Below are 16,957 nucleotides of genomic sequence, written 5' to 3' on the forward strand. Positions count from 1 at the left end.
CTCATCCTGTATCATCTAGATTTGTTAAGGATTTCAGGAATCTCTACCCCCAGACTAGAGATCCCACCCTGACCTGGGACCTCCATCTGGCACTCAACTATCTTTTGTGAAACATCCATTCAAACGTATAGCAACGTATTCTCTACTCCATTTGTCTATGAATCCAGCCTTTTCAGTAGCCATCATGTCAGCTGTAGAGTTTGGGAGATTAGTGTCTGATTCCAGTTTTCCATCCCTTCCTCCCTTGTACAGTATGCGTCGAGAATAATGTTTCTTTATGCTCACATCCTAAATTATTACCCAAGGCTCTCTTGGAGTTCCACTCTAACAAATCTATCCATCTACCAGTGTTTTTCCAGAAGCCACACAACTCTCTTCTCGATCGCTCCGGTGGTGCTTAGGGAGTCAATCTGGGTTGTGTAGTGAATGAGGCTTTTTGTAGAACTCCTCTTTTGTTTGTTGCAAAAGTTGGAAGATGTGTACTTTATGAGGCAAGGGATTCTGGAAAGAGACAGGGTGGACTTGTGGTTTATACAGATGCATGCTACCTGGGAGAATTGGATATTTTCCCTGTCTGCCACACCGAAGTTTTCATAGGGTGGCCACTAATTGTGTGTTTCTTATTTTCTGAGTGACCAACATGAGATTCTGTGGTCAATTTAGCTCACAATGTCAACTAAATTAAAGGGAGCTATATCTTAAATACATAAAAAGCTATAAAAATGCTAAGTAGTGAAAAAGCAAGCCCTGTGCATCTCAAAGTGAGCACCCAAAATTAGTAGTAATTTCAGACAATTTTGGCTTTAATCTCTGTGTCTTAGCACCCCACCCCATCTGTGGAATGGGAATAATATCTTCCTAACTCGCAAGTATTTCTTGAAGACAAATTCATTAATGTTAGTGAAACACCCATGTTATGGTTAATGAGTGCCATGGAAAAGACCATGAGGAAATTAATAATTCTGGAGTGAGTACTAGCTTTGAATAGTGTGCAATAAAAATTGAACAATGAGGATAAAACAAAATGTGGTATAGCTTTCAGTGAGCACCCTCTATCCTGTGCACTGAATGTCCTGGATAGGTCCTGGGGGTGGGGGCCTGTCCTAGGGGAGTGGAAATAATATGATCATGTAATTAGAGGCTCTGTTATAATGCACAATGGGGCAGAATTAAGTCTGAATGACCAACCTTAATTCTGGTACTTCCTAACTTTTGAATGCTTGAGTTTGTAACCTTAACTTTCTTTCTTTCAATGTAGATTTTTTTTTAATATATAATTCATATTGTATTTACACAATAATATGACTTCACAAAAAAAAAAAGTAAAGTCAAAGCAAACTTTTAACTCATTGCCCTCTGAAATTTCCATTGAATTAGTAATCTCACCTGGACTGTATTATGGTGACTATAACTCTGTCCAAAGTTTTTTAGAAAGTCTAATAAAATTATAAAGAATCTCTAATATGCATTAAAATGTGTGTGTTTATTAAATGAAAAATAAATATTTTTATAATCAGGTTGATCCTTTTACTAACCAGATTTGTTTTATTTTTCAGATAAATGAAAATGATGGGCATAAAAGAAATCTTCCTCCACAGCTTATTCAGTGCTTTGCATGTCCATACTGCTTCCTCCTTTTCAGCATAAGAGATGAATGCCTGCAGCATATGTCTGGAAAGAATCACTTCCTTCAGGTTTTTAAATTGAGTGGTACGTTGTAATTTGAGTGTAGCATCTTTTAGGTCCTTCTGATAATGCATCTACGCTATGTGGGAGAATATGTTTTCAGCTGTGAATTAAAGAAAAAACGTGTATTTCTTTTAAGATGTCTGAAATTGGGGAAAAGATACACGAACTGTGTACATTTACCAGGTTATCTTCATTTGAGATTAATATTTTGTTAATATGTTGTTCTATTCTGACAGAGATTGTATAAAAAGGTGTTTTAGAATTCCATATTTCTCTGTTTCAGAGGAACAGCCGTGTTAGTCTGTATTCGCAAAAAGAAAAGGAGTACTTGTGGCACCTTAGAGACTAACCAATTTATTTGAGCATGAGCTTTCGTGAGCTACAGCTCACTTCATCAGATGTTTACCGTGGAAACTGCAGCAGACTTTATATACACACAGAGAATATGAAACAATACCTCCTCCCACCCCACTGTCCTGCTGGTAATAGCTTATCTAAAATGATCAACAGGTGGGCCATTTCCAGCACAAATCCAGGTTTTCTCACCCTCCACCCCCCCACACAAATTCACTCTCCTGCTGGTGCTAGCCCATCCAAAGTGACAACTCTTTACATAATCAAGTCGGGCTATTTCCTGCATAGATCAAGGTTTTCTCACATCCCCCCCACCCCCATACACACACAAACTCACTCTCCTGCTGGTAATAGCTCATCTAAACTGACCACTCTCCAAGTTTAAATCCAAGTTAAACCAGAACATCTGGGGGGGGGGGGTAGGAAAAAACAAGAGGAAACAGGCTACCTTGCATAATGACTTAGCCACTCCCAGTCTCTATTTAAGCCTAAATTAGTAGTATCCAATTTGCAAATGAATTCCAATTCAGCAGTTTCTCGCTGGAGTCTGGATTTGAAGTTTTTTTGTTTTAAGATAGCGACCTTCATGTCTGTGATTGCGTGACCAGAGAGATTGAAGTGTTCTCCGACTGGTTTATGAATGTTATAATTCTTGACATCTGATTTGTGTCCATTTATTCTTTTACGTAGAGACTGTCCAGTTTGACCAATGTACATGGCAGAGGGGCATTGCTGGCACACGATGGCATATATCACATTGGTGGATGTGCAGGTGAACGAGCCTCTGATAGTGTGGCTGATGTTATTAGGCCCTGTGATGGTGTCCCCTGAATAGATATGTGGGCACAATTGGCAACGGGCTTTGTTGCAAGGAAAAGTTCCTGGGTTAGTGGTTCTGTTGTGTGGTATGTGGTTGTTGGTGAGTATTTGCTTCAGGTTGCGGGGCTGTCTGTAGGCAAGGACTGGCCTGTCTCCCAAGACTTGTGAGAGTGTTGGGTCATCCTTTAGGATAGGTTGTAGATCCTTAATAATGCGTTGGAGGGGTTTTAGTTGGGGGCTGAAGGTGACCGCTAGTGGCGTTCTGTTATTTTCTTTGTTAGGCCTGTCCTGTAGTAGGTAACTTCTGGGAACTCTTCTGGCTCTATCAATCTGTCTCTTTACTTCTGCAGGTGGGTATTGTAGTTGTAAGAAAGCTTGACAGAGATCTTGTAGGTGTTTGTCTCTGTCTGAGGGGTTGGAGCAAATGCGGTTGTATCGCAGAGCTTGGCTGTAGACGATGGATCGTGTGGTGTGGTCAGGGTGAAAGCTGGAGGCATGCAGGTAGGAATAGCGGTCAGTAGGTTTCCGGTATAGGGTGGTGTTTATGTGGCCATTGTTTATTAGCACTGTAGTGTCCAGGAAGTGGATCTCTTGTGTGGACTGGACCAGGCTGAGGTTGGTGGTGGGATGGAAATTGTTGAAATCATGGTGGAATTCCTCAAGGGCTTCTTTTCCATGGGTCAATATAGCGCAAGTAGAGTAAGGGCTTTAGGGGACGAGAGATTCCCATATCAAATGTGCTCCATTTTCAAATATAGCTTTTTTTCTAACTGCCAGACCTTCCAAAATAAGGCTGGTCTCTAAAAGTCAAGTTGGATTTTGTCCTAGTCACACACCACCAGTAACAAAGGTTAGCAGGCAATATCAGACCCTCCGTGATATCTGTGCAACTCCATTGTCTTAGGTAGGCTTGCGTAGATGTAAAGATTGGAACTTAGACATCGGTTATGTTGATGTACAAGAAATGATTTGGTCGTTCATTGAATGTGTGCTATGTTGGTTTCAGAGTTCTAACACAAGGAATAAGCAGTAAACGCTTATTTTGTGACAAAAGTAAATGAATAAGATTCTGAATACACACATGGACAGTTGACTAGTTGAATAAGAAGTAGCCACATTAATATAGTTATTTTTCATGGTAGAACTGCACTTTAAGGTTCATATGGTCACAAGGAATCCATTGTGATTTGGTACAGTCACCTGTTATATAATCTTACTACTCAACAATGAAGCTGTTGACTGACTAATCTCTTATAGGTATTCTAAATCTAATGGGCCCTTGGAAATTAATGGCCTGTTTGAGGCTCATGAGAGCTGCAGGTGCTTATCTCTGAAAACCCATCTTCAAATCTGTTGTTTTACTGTTCTTTAACTGCCATGAAAAGACCAATAATGTAAAGAGGAGACAGTATCCTTCATCAGATACAATCCAATTTTAAACATTTTGGTACATAAATGGTTGAATACTCAGCTCCTTTCTTGGAATGTATATATCTTTGTAGTTAATAATAGCAATATTGGCCTCCATGCCGGGCAGTTAATGCTTCTAGGCCTGGTGTCAACTTCCATGAAATGCTCTTCCCATTGGTTGTTGTTACTTAAACATGTGAAAGCTGAACTGAAAGGGGGAAAATGATTACTTTTGTTGCCTCTTTGATGTATAATGATGGCCACAAAGATTTTCATAAACTATTCCTACTTGTTTTACATTAAAAACTATTATTTTCATTCTCTATGCCAGCAACATGTTAGACTTTGTGCACACACCCACCAATTCTCCTGCCCCATAACGTTTACCCTCTAAGAAGGAAATACTATGAAAGATGGGAGAGATGGAGACAATCAAAACATGTAAACGCTTGTTAAATGTAAAATGGCCTATTTTTTTTCTATACATTATATACCTTTTTTGATTAAAACGCATTAATAAGAGCAGGAGGGGAATTGATAAGGCCCTTGATGATAGCAACAAGAAGTTTTGAATTTGAAAAGGGTTGGAGAGGGAGCAAGTGGTGGAATTTAAATGGGAAGAGGTGACATGGTCATAATGGTCGGCAAGGAACATATTGTTAATAGTTGTGTTCTAAGAGATAAAATACTACATGTTGACTTTGAGATATGTGGCTTCATTTTATACCATCTCATGTTGCAGGTGAAACTGGGACACCACTTCCTTTATCTTTCCCATCTTATGCAAAGAAACTTCTGATAGCTTTATGTAAAGAGGTCCCATTCCAAGTGAAGTGCACATCCTGCCACCAGAAGTTACATTCACATATGGAGCTAACAGCTCACTTCAGGTTTGTGAGAGTCTATTGTCTATATACAGTGAACTTGACTGCATAGGTATGTATTATTTCTCTGAGATTTTTAAATACTTAGTAGCCCAGTACAGTTGTTAAGCATCAAATTCCTCACAAGTTCCACCTTTTTCCTCATTTTCCCCAGATAATTGAATGGGGTGATGGTGGATTGTATTTCAGTCACTGCCAATGCCGGGGGATAGGCAGGGAGCACCACAGGGCCATTAAAAGGCTGCAAGTATTTGAGGTTGTGATTCTAATAGTTTTAGATCTGGAAAATACATACTCTGTTTTTGAAATGGGTCAAAAGCTAATTATTGTTATGTATAATTTAAATTCAAATCATATATATAGTGCCACAACCTTACTAAGTGCTTTACTGAGTAATACGTGTTCCCAGCCAGAAAGCATACACAAGATACAGTTACAAGATGGAACGCCTTTCAAGAAAGGAGAAGCAAAAGAGAGTTATTAGTGAGGGAGAAGTGGAAAGGAAGTGTTCCTGGAAAAGTGGGTTTTCAGGAGGGGACTTGTTTGACAGCAGATGGAAGGCTGTTCGAAGCACAGAGGGTGGCATAGCTGAAGTCATGAAAGAGAGCAAGGGAGCAGTAAGAAGAGAGGATTTGAAAGAGCATAGGGGACACATGGAGCAGTTGGAGGAAAGGAGAACAGTGATGTAAGTGAGAGCAAGACTGTACAGGACATTGATGGTGGGGAGGACAAGGTGCTTGAATTTGGGTTAGAAGAGGAGAAGCTAATGGAAGGATTCTGTGTGGAAAGACATGTAAGAAGGTCAGAATTACTTAAAAGGAAGGATTTTAGCTGAGGCATTTTGGATACATTATGAGAGAGAGTGTTCAGAAAAAGAAAGGCCTGAAAGATAAAGGTTACAGTAGTCTAAAAGTGAGAGAAGAATAAGGCATAAATAAACAAGAGTTCTAGTGGTGCGTAGAATGGATTTTGGTGTATCTTCTACAGTCTAAACAGCTATCTTGCTGCAGGAGTTCTCGGAAATGTCTTAGCCCTTCACTACAGAGTCCACAGTCTGTCTTCTATCCCTCCCAACACCTTAGATGAGGGCTGTGTGAAATCCACAAAGCTATCTCACAAAACTGGGGTTTTAGCCCACGGTAAGACTTTTTTTCGCCACCACTGCCCAGTATTGAGAGCTACTCATGCTGCTTATACAGCTGGATCAGTTGAAGTTCCGTGGCTCATGTACTGCTTCCTTTTCCTGGGTTACTCAGAAAAAGTAGAGTATGGCTCACTTACGTAAAATATCAGTGAGCAAACTGGCCTAACAGTCATGGAGCTTCTGGGGAGAGGAGAGCTGTGTGGAATTCCTACCCTATACATCTGAAGGAAGGAGAGTTTAGGGAGATGATCCCACCACTTCCCCCGCCAGGCAATGAGATGGTATAATTATTCCTCATTTCCCCACTCCAAATTCCTCTCGCTTTCAGGAGAAGCTAGAGTGGGAAAAGACCTTTCCCACATAGCATTCAGGAGAAAGGAAAGATTTGCCCCCAAGCCACTTGCAGTAGCAAGGAGAGCAAAACTCTCACACTTAAGTGCAGGGGTGGCCAGGCTGTGGCTCCGGAGCCACATGCGGCTCTTCAGAAGCTAATATGCGGCTCCTAGTATAGGTACTGACTCCGGGGCTTGAGCTACAGGCGCCAACATTCCAACGTGCTGGGGAGGGGGGGGTGCTCACTGCTGAACCCCTGGCTCTGCCACAGGCCCCACCTCTACCCCTTCCCACCCCCTCTCCTGAGTCTGCCATGCCCTCGCTCCTCCCCCTCCCCGCAGAGTCTCCTGCACGCCATGAAACAGCTGATTGGGAGGTGCAGGGAGGGAGGGGGAGGTGCAGATCGGCAGGGCTGGCGGTGGGCAGGAGGTTCTGGGAGCGGGGGGTAGGGGAGTGAAGCTGAGGGGAGGCTGCTGACATATTACTGTGGCTCTTTGGCAATGTACATTGGTAAATTCTGGCTCCTTCTCAGGCTCAGGTTGGCCACCCCTGCTCAAGTGACTTATTCCATCCCAGACAAGCTGCCATCCCTATTCAGTTTACCAAACATTCACCTGCAACAAAATGACAGGCATACTCAACTCAATGCCACTGAGTGCAAGTGACTCTCCTTTGACCTTGAGTCTTTTTCCCCCCACTGCTGTGGGCCTAAGCTCCCCTGTCTTGGAAGCAAGAGAGGGTATGCCGTTCTCAAGCCTACTGAAGCATTAAAAATGTATAATGAGATGTTTTTAAAGTACCCACTAGATGTAGAATATTCAGTGGGCATGTTTGTGTATGTACCACACCTACCACATTTCAATACTGATGTAATAAACAGTAAATGATATCAATTTTTAAAAAGTCTGGGGGCGCTTGTCTGGAATGAGCACTTCGTTTTCTATAATGTGTAGTGACTTTTACATAAATAACTGGTAGGCATTGTACAGTTTGACAATCTACTGGGCCTGTTACTATGCATTTTAAAAGGGCAGTATTTCCCTATGCAGTGTAGTTGTATCTGTGTCATTTCCAAGATATTAGAGAGACTAGTTGGGTGAGGTGATATCTTTTATTGGACCAACTTCTATTGGTGATCGAGACAAGCTTTTGAGCCACACAGAGTTCTTCTTCAGGTCCAGGAAAGGTATTCCCAGCGTCATCCTCAAAGGAAACTTACACAGCGCTTTCAAAAAATGAGCCTGGGAACTTAAATTCATTACTTTGCGAGACGCTAAAAATTATGGACTGAAGAAAGACACTGGATTTATGGCTTATTACAAACAGTCTGTAACCCACTAACCCCTACTTTTGTGCTATGACTGCAGAGATGTTAACGGGCCACTCTACCTTGGATGGTCCCTTACAACAGTGGCTCACCCAGGTGTATGTGTACCCCTGAGGTATGCAGACGTCTTCCAGGGGGTACATCAACTCATCTAGATATTTGCCTAGTTTTACATCAGGTTACATAAAAAGCACTGGCGAAGTCAGTAAAAACTAAAATTTCATACAGACAATTAGTTGTTTATACCGCTTTATATACTATACTCTGAAATATAAGTACAATATTTATATTCAGATTGATTCATTTTATAATTATCTCGTAAAAATGAGAAAGTAAGCAATTTGTCAGTAATAGTGTGCTGTGAGTCAGTAGTTTTTAAGTGAGGTGAAACTTGGGGGTACGCAAGACAAATCAGACTCCTGAAAGGGGTACAGTAAAGGTTGAGAGCCACTGCCTTAGCATATGAGCTAATTATGTTCACTAAACAATCTGTTCCAACTTACCTTTTGCTGTGAAACTGGGAGTACCTTTCCCAGACCTGAAGAAGAGCTCTGTGTGGCTCGAAAGCTTCTCTCTCTCGCCAACATAGGTTGGTCCAATAAAAGATATTACCTCACCCACCTTGTCTCTCTCTAGTATTTCCTTAGTAATTTATATAGTTAGTGGCGGGAGATGTCTGTGGAGTATTTTAAAGGATCACTTTGTAGCTACATCTGTGAAGTTTGGAATAATTAAACCTGTGAACATGTCGTTTTTATATCCAATTTAGAACTCGTTGTCGTAATGCTGGTCCTGTATCACTGTCGGAAAAGAGCATCTCCCAGGTTGCAGAAATATTTAAAGCAAGAGGTCACTGTCAAAACTGTGACAGACTCTTTGTAGATGAAAGCCAGATCAACCAGCATAGTCGTGCAACTCAACACAAAGTTAAAATTATTACCACAATGGAAGAGTCCATCTTGATGTTTTGCCATATGAATGAAAGAAATAAAAACCCATGTCAGCTGAGGCAGATTATAAATCAGTCAAGGTCTTCACTCCTTAAGAGACCATTGACTTTGAGTGAGCCTGTCTGTGAAAATGAGTCTGCCATTTCAAAACGGAAAAAGGATTTAGAAGAAAAAAATCAAGAGGCTGGAGTAAGCCTACATCAAGACAACACAGGCAAAATAAAAGCCTGGTTCTGTGAATGCCTTCTGAAGTTTGCTACTGAAGAGTCAGTTGAAAAGCACGTTTTGTCAGCAAATAGAATCTGTCACAAGTGTGCTGTATGTGGGAAGCTTGCTGAAAACTCAAGCATCATCCGTCTGCATATGAGTCGGTTCCACGGAGGGGCACACTTAACTAACTTCATTTTCTGGTGCCGGGCATGCAATACAGACCTCCTGAGAGAAGAGAACATTATGGCACATGTCACTGAATTTCATGGTGGACATTCTTACTATTATGAACAGGAAGCTCTAGAGAATGAACCTATGGCATCGTCTTCTGACACACTGTGCAGTATCTCCAAATGGGAAGAGCATCTTCCTAGCCCTGTGGATCAGTCCCTTGAGAGAAGTCCTATTTTAGGAAAATGGCAATGCTGCATTTGTGAGGAAATGTTTGAGTCTGAAGACAGCGTTAAACAACATTGTATGTCTTTAGGAAGCCATCAGTTTCACAGGTATTGCTGTGGCTTGTGCAAAAAGCATTTTCACAAAGCAGAAACACTATACCGACATTGCCAAGAGCAGCACAGCCAAGAGATACAGGTTAAATATTTTTGTGGCCTTTGTGGTGATCTCTTTTTCGATGTTGAGGAAGAATTTCTAGTCCACTATAAGGGTTTCCATAGCACAGATTACATGTTTGTGTCTGAAGAGTCAATAAAAAATAAAGACGACCTTACACTATTGGAAAAAGGTGACTTTCTAACCTGCGGCTGCCGGGAAGAGTATATCTCTAGAGTAAATAGAAAGGAAGATCACCGGAATTGTCAGAAAGCCCTACTGGAAAAAGGCAATCTGTGGTTTCGCTGCTGCTTCTGTTCAGCAACGGCACAAAATTTCACAGACTTGAATGATCATCTCAGCAAAAGTCACACCCCAAGGAAAAGCCATGAAGAGATGTATGTTGTGAGATGTGGTGCATGCAACAAAAATTTCCACGATATTGTGAGTGCCCATCAACACTATCATGATAAACACTGCTTCTTGCAAAAGCCTAATATAAAACATTTTGGATCAGAATCAGAAAGCAAAGTCTTCAACTTTACAGCCACTGGTGCTTGTGTGGACAAGAAGCCTGATAAACTAAAGTTTCCAGCAAATGGAACTAAGGTTCAAAAAAAGTCAGAATCTCCTTCTCTAAAGAGAGAAGAAGATAGAAGGAAAGAAAGAAATGAGAATAAAGCATATTCTGAAGAGCATGGTGAAGAAGGTATGTAGAAATTATGTCTTTAGTTTGTTTTTTAATGCACAATAGGAAAAAAATACAGTTGTAATATGCTCATATAGAAATTGTTCAACAGAACATGTAAATATACCATGCACCTATATCCAGTCTGTACATATGAAATAATGTAAACTCAGTTATATGTTTAAAGCTGTAACTTTAGTAAGTTTCTGGTGCCAAATCCCGAGAACTCAAGTTGAACTTTGTATTACTAAGTGCTTTATCAAATCTGTTTCTTGTTTGTACAATACAAATAATTTACCAAGAATTTGTGGACCATGCTTAACATGGAATTCTGTACTGACCACAGGAATTAGCTGGAAATTGGACAGCAATCTTCAGATGCTGCTCTTCGTCCTCTTTTTCTTCTCTCAATCACCCTTTCTATGAAGGGAGAAGACACTTCAGTAGTAGGTTAAGTCAAAGTTAGGGAAAATCACAAGGAAGCTGTGAGAACCACATAGAGAGAGGGGGTAGCTTTTGACTCCAAAATGGATGTCATTCAGGAAAAGCATTCCTTCTACCCAACCTGGTGTACGTAAGCAGCTACTTGTAACCTGCGCCACTGATCTACCCTGCCTACTATTAAGTGGTGTTTAAAAACGAGCAAACAGCTGGTGTCCCAGTGGGAGATGCCCTTTGAGAGACTTGAGCCCAGAATCGCTCATCAGATAAAAAGGGACTTGGTAGCATTTGGTATCACTTAAAAATTCACTGCCATAATGAAAGGACCAACAGTAAAGGGATCCAAACAGATTCCTATCCAAACCCCTCCCTTTGGCCAAGGCAAATGGTTGCAATGTGAAGTCCTCACAGGGAATAGAAGTCCTTGGAAGACCAGGGTGGGTAAAGAAAGGTCTCCTATGAGAATACAAAGTGTGTGTGTACCTACATAAGTGAGATTTTTCTATTTTCATATATATATATATATATATATATATATATATATATACACACACTCTGTGTGTGTGTTTGTGTGTTCACACACACACACACACTCTGATGCAGGGTATCCCAGCCTGTTATTAAGGTTGCTTGATGCCTTCTATTATAAGACTGGTTTCATTTGCTTATAACTTTTGCCAGACTATAATCACTTTCACTGAAATTTTCTATACAGGTTGTGTGCCTCAGGCTGACGTTTTCTGACAAATTATTCTGTAACTATTTCTGAGAATGAAGCAATGAAATATGGCCATATTAAAAAATTCTGGCAACCTTTTCTTTAAAATGCCCCCATGCTTTTGAGCAGAGACTTGAAATGTAGCAAGGGGTGTCCTTTGTGTCAGGAATGTGCCTTTTGCTGTCCCCATGAAAATCTATCCTAATATAGCCAATTTATAAGCCATTGCACGTGCTCAGTCGACACTTAATCCTGGGTCACAGCTAAAATCCTCAGAGATTGTTTGCACTGAGCATGCTCCAGCACAGAGCTAAAGAAGGATGAGCAGGACTTTCCCTTCAGTAACAGCATTTCCTGGCTGCTTCAGTCCATGATGAGTCCATGTCCTGGCACTTGAACTAAGAGCAGGAGACTCCCTTGCTGGGCCCATGGAGTGTGGAGGAGGAAGTCACCTGAATCAAATGCAGAGGGGACAAGAGCTGGATCTGAAGATGAAAAGTAGTAAATGAGACAAGAAGCCTCTGGGGAAGAGAAGACTGATATTGGGAGCTAGGGAGGGAAATAGAGGGATAGGAGATCGTGATTGGATGAAGAACAAGGGGAAATTTGGGACTGGCTGGGCAAGAAGGCTGGAACTAGGAACTAGTGGGGTGAGACACAAGCAGGAGCCATAATGTGGAGAGGGAGCTGGGACTGGCTGGGCTAAGAGATTAGAACAAGTGCACAGTGGGAGTGGGGGACGCTGAAACTGGATGGAGAGTTTATGGAGGGAAACTGGGACTGGAAGCCAGTGGGGACAGGGACGTGGGTATGGCGGTGACTAGGGACTGGCAGTGGGTCAGGGAAGAGAGAGATCAGATGAGGAGCCAAGATAGGTGACCTGGGACTGGCTGGGCAAGGAGAGAGGGCGGGGAACAAAAAGATCTGGATTGGTGGGGAGTGGGTGTGGCTTGGCAAGGAGACTGGGATGCAGAGTCCAGATGGTGAAAGTAGGATGGGAGGGTAGGAGACTGGGCCTGGGATGAGAAGCCTGAGGAGTAGAGAGTAGGATTGACTAGGTAAGGAGAATGGGTCTGAGACAAGGAGTTGGGTGGGAAGGGACAGGAACAATGTGGAGGGGACTGGGCAGAAAGGGTCAAGCTTAAGGGAAAGAGGTATAAGAGTCTGTGCCGCCTGGAGTGGAACCCAAAATTCCAGAGTTTCTCCTTTCCTCATCTTGTTAGCAAAGTCTGTGATCTCTCCCTCTAGTAGCTGATCCACATAGAGAATGAAAACCTACTATAGCTGGCAGTTACTCTGTTAACACATGTGGCAGAAGTCTGTGCAGTGGATTTTAAGGTTCCAACCTGATGGCCCATGTGGGTGTCAAGATGAAGCCACATGATGGAATTTGGTTTTGCAGGTTTTTAATTAGTTTTTAATTTTTGTCGGTGATTTCCTATGTTAAAGGGACAGTATTAAGGTTGCAAAGTTAAGCACTGAAACGTTAGGAAATACTAGAATTAAGACTATTGTAACCTTCATTGGGCCCGCTTACGTGTGTTCATTATGATAAGGTCCTTTATTACATGATCACACACTGTGCTTGACTTTCCAATCTTAATAATGATCCTTTAACATAGTTTTGTGCGTGTAATAACTTGACACAGCTTACATTATTAACTGCATGGGTTTTTCTTTGCCCACTAAAAAATGCATTCTGTAAATGCATGTTAGATATTTTGTTATAATATGACCAACACTCCCTGTTTATATGCCATGTCTTTACTGATCATGGGGTTGACCAGTTGTTAAAAATTAACTTTGTTTTAATGTGTTGTAAATTCTAAAACTAAATGGATGATCAACAGCTTGACTGTCTTGTAGGAAGTTTGATAGAGCATAAAAAGGGCATTTTTTACGCTTTGTGAACACAGTTCCATCTCAAACAAATGGTTATTACATGCATCAAATATATAATCCTGAGTGTGGTTCTCTGCCTAGTAAATTTACAGATTACTAAAAGTTACCTCAAGTGGTTAAAAAAATTGCTATGAAAATTACATTTAGTGATCATACTATATTTTATAGTTTTTAAGAGTTATTGCTTAGAATTTCTTACAGAATAGCAAATTATGTGGATTTCTTTTGAAAGCACAATTGAGTTGGGAGATGTACAGGCTGGATAAAAATGGAGGTAAATTTAAAATATATATTTTTATCCATTTGAAGACAGTGAACTGCCAGATTTTGACTATCTGCGCACCATGACTCACATCGTGCTGGTGGACTTAGACAACTGGGGAAGGTTTTTCATTCATCTGCCAGCCAACCTGAACCAAGGGACATTTGTCTGGGGCTTTCAAGGTAAAAGTTATCAAAGAAAATAGCATGGAGGGCTTAACAGAAACCCAAAGAAATTCACTAACAACATCGTAGAACCAGACTGGGCAAAGAACAGGATACTCGTTGTATTCCAAAGTGGACCTTCTATTGCATCAACATAGTGTTTCCCAGGCAGCCACCTATAGAAAACTAAGATGATGGGTTCTAAAATACTAACACACAAACCCACTTAATAAAGAGCATTGCTGCCTGTTAGCTAGAGAACTTCCTTAAGAGAAAACGTAAATATTAGCTAACCCAGTGGTTCTCAAAGCTGGTCCGCTTCTTGTTCAGGGAAAGCCCCTGGCATGCCGGACCAGTTTGTTTACCTGCCGCGTCCGCAGGTTCAGCCAATCGCAGCTCCCACTGCCCGTGGTTCACCGCTCCAGGCCAATGGGGGCTGCGGGAAGGGTGGCCAGCACGTCCGTTGGCCCGCACCGCTTCCCGCAGCCCCCATAGGCCTGGAGCGGTGAACCACGGGCAGTGGGAGCTGCGATTGGCTGACCCTGCGGACGCGGCAGGTAAACAAGCTGGTCCGGCCTGCCAGGGGCTTTCCCTGAACAAGCAGCAGACTAGCTTTGAGAACCACTGAGCTAACCCTCTCATACTGGAAGTTTGACTTGACTTAAATGTGTAGCTGAGAGCTGTGAAAGGAAGGTAAAAAAAAAAGTGGTTTGTGGGATCCCTCTTGGTCATTTCCACAATTCACACCTACCAATAAGGGATTTCTTGACTCACAGCATTGCGTACTCGTAACTTATTTAAAATATTAAAACTTTTCTTGTACTCCAGCTGGTGGTTGTGAAAACTCCAGAATGTGTGGATTTATGTGAGACATAAACTAATATCCAATAGATACCCCAATTATATTAGGCATATGTTGAAACAGACTGTACACATTATATAGTAACTGTAGTGAGGTCCCCTATATAAATAATGTATCAAATATATTAATATTTTCTTGTGGAAGCCTCTGATTATGACCCTCAGATAAGTGTGTTAAACGCTTTTTGTGGTGGAAGGCAGCCTTTGATGCAAGATGTATCTATTTATGCTGATGGAAACAATATTCAGACTTTCTTCACTTCTGATCCTGAGAAGATAACTCTTACAAAAACTAATATTAGAGGCACCATACAGACACAGTTTACCCCCTACATCAACCTCTTTGAGAATAGAGAATAGTATTTAGTTTTATATAATGTTTAGTCAAAAAATAAGATGTTCCATTTTTCAGACCTATTCATTTGTTTTGTCATTTTCCTCTCCTTGAACTGTTGGATTGTTGCTTATGAAGATGTGGTGTTATGCATCTTTTATCCTTTGTTGCTTAGGAGGACACAGCAATTGGAAGCCTCCAGAACAGTGCAAAATCTTTAATTACCTTAATAAGATTGGTTGTTTCTTCCTTCATCCACGCTGTGGTACCAGAAGGGAAGCAGCAGACTTCGCACTCTGCATGCATGTAAGTCATTGCTCTATCTATTTTTGTGGTTTACTTTTTTTGTTGGTGATAAGGTGCATGGGGATGGTATATTTGTGTGCAGTAAAGTACATTATAAAACAGTCATGATGAAAATTGCTGTAATAAAACTTCAGATGGGAAGAACAGATAGTGGATCTGACCAGAGAAAAAGGGAAATGGTTTATAAATATAATGCTTAAAGGAAAATTTCTTCTACAGAGGAGTTTTCTGTTTCAAAAGGCTACCTGGTAACTGAATATTTAGTTTAATGTCTCCCTCACCCCCACATAGGCTGGCCGTCTGGATGAGCACCTGCCCAAACAAATTCCTTTCACCATTCTCTCTGGAGACAAAAGCTTTCTAGAACTGGAGGATCAGTTTAAGAAGACTCAGCGGACAGCTCACATCCTAAACCCTCATGACATCGATGGAGATATGATGTGTGCCTTACTAAACAGCATTTCAGATACTACAAAAGGTAGTACATAAACAATTAGAATCCAACCAATAAAAGAAAGACATCACTGCTGATAGTAACAGCTATACAGTTACCCAGTGTTTCTTTAATTAGCATTCTTATTTAATGAATTGATCTACAGCTAAAATTGCACTTTTTACTAATATGATTCTTAACTGGGAGGCATGAACAATGAGGAAGGAAATAGTTCAACATATCCTAGAGATTGGAATTATTGACAGAAAATAAAATGAGATTCAAATTGGAAAAACACACACACTAATACATCTGGAAGGAAATGGTCTGGGATACAGATAACAGACGGACTGGTAACACTGCCTATTATTAAGGTTGCCCAATGCTTCCCATTATAAGACCCCATTTTCAGTTGCATATTACTTTGCCAAACTTTAACCATTTGGGCCTACATTCGTTCTGGGTGTAGGCTGCAGGCAGAATACTTCTGGAAAATATTTTTCCTGTGTTTTTAAAAAAAAATAATAATAATAATTTCTTGAGACCTTTTCTTTGAAATGCTTTTGAGCAGAGACTTGAAATTTGGCCAGGGAGTGGCCATTGTGGTTAAGAATGTGCCTTTAACTGTCCATGTGAAAATCCACCCAAATTTGGCCAAGTTATGAGCCTTTGAAAAAATCTCAGTTGGCACATGGTCGGTAGACTTTTATCACCTCTGGTTTCCAAAGATTTACTTGGTCCTCTCACAGCGCTAGTGCTAAACAGAATGAATATGCAGCATTCCCACGGAGTGATTAGGAATGCTTTCTCTAGTCCAGGGCTGTGAAGGCTCAGAAGGCCTTTAGCTGTAATTGCTGCTCCTCGGGGCCAGGGGGGACTAGGGCACTGGACATGAGAGAGCCTTTCTCTCCTTTGCTCTGTGACCTCCTGATGGCATCCATGGAACAGGAATCTATCCAGTTTGAATGCAGAGGGGGAAAAAGTTGGATCACTGTGAAGGAGTAGAAGATTGGGACAAGGAGACTTGTGAGACATGGATTAGAGGGGAAGAGAGAAACTGGGAAGTTGGAGGGGGAACCTGGTACCGGTTGGTGCGGGGAGGCTGGGACTCGTTGAGCATGGAAACTGGGACTGGGAGCCCATGGGCAGTGGGGTTCTGTAGCCACTTGGCTGTGG

At 41.4% G+C, this 16,957-nt stretch overlaps 1 protein-coding gene across 7 annotated transcripts in view; it reads left to right on the forward strand.

Annotated features, from left to right (window-relative positions):
* The window catches only part of ZNF451 (zinc finger protein 451), a 78,505-nt gene that overhangs the window by 40,351 nt on the left and 21,197 nt on the right, over nt 1-16,957 (forward strand). For 6 of the 7 annotated variants that reach the window (XM_075126497.1, XM_048845222.2, XM_075126493.1 and 3 more), the window contains 6 exons: nt 1,557-1,710; nt 5,015-5,162; nt 8,730-10,381; nt 13,731-13,865; nt 15,218-15,348; nt 15,640-15,826. In XM_075126497.1, the coding sequence (XP_074982598.1) occupies nt 1,557-1,710; nt 5,015-5,162; nt 8,730-10,381; nt 13,731-13,865; nt 15,218-15,348; nt 15,640-15,826 (2,407 nt within the window). The remainder of the gene's footprint in view (nt 1-1,556; nt 1,711-5,014; nt 5,163-8,729; nt 10,382-13,730; nt 13,866-15,217; nt 15,349-15,639; nt 15,827-16,957) is intronic. The other variant, XM_075126498.1, reaches the window with a different exon arrangement.

Source organism: Caretta caretta, chromosome 3 (assembly GCF_965140235.1).
Source record: "Caretta caretta isolate rCarCar2 chromosome 3, rCarCar1.hap1, whole genome shotgun sequence".
NCBI classification, from domain to species: Eukaryota; Metazoa; Chordata; order Testudines; family Cheloniidae; genus Caretta; species Caretta caretta.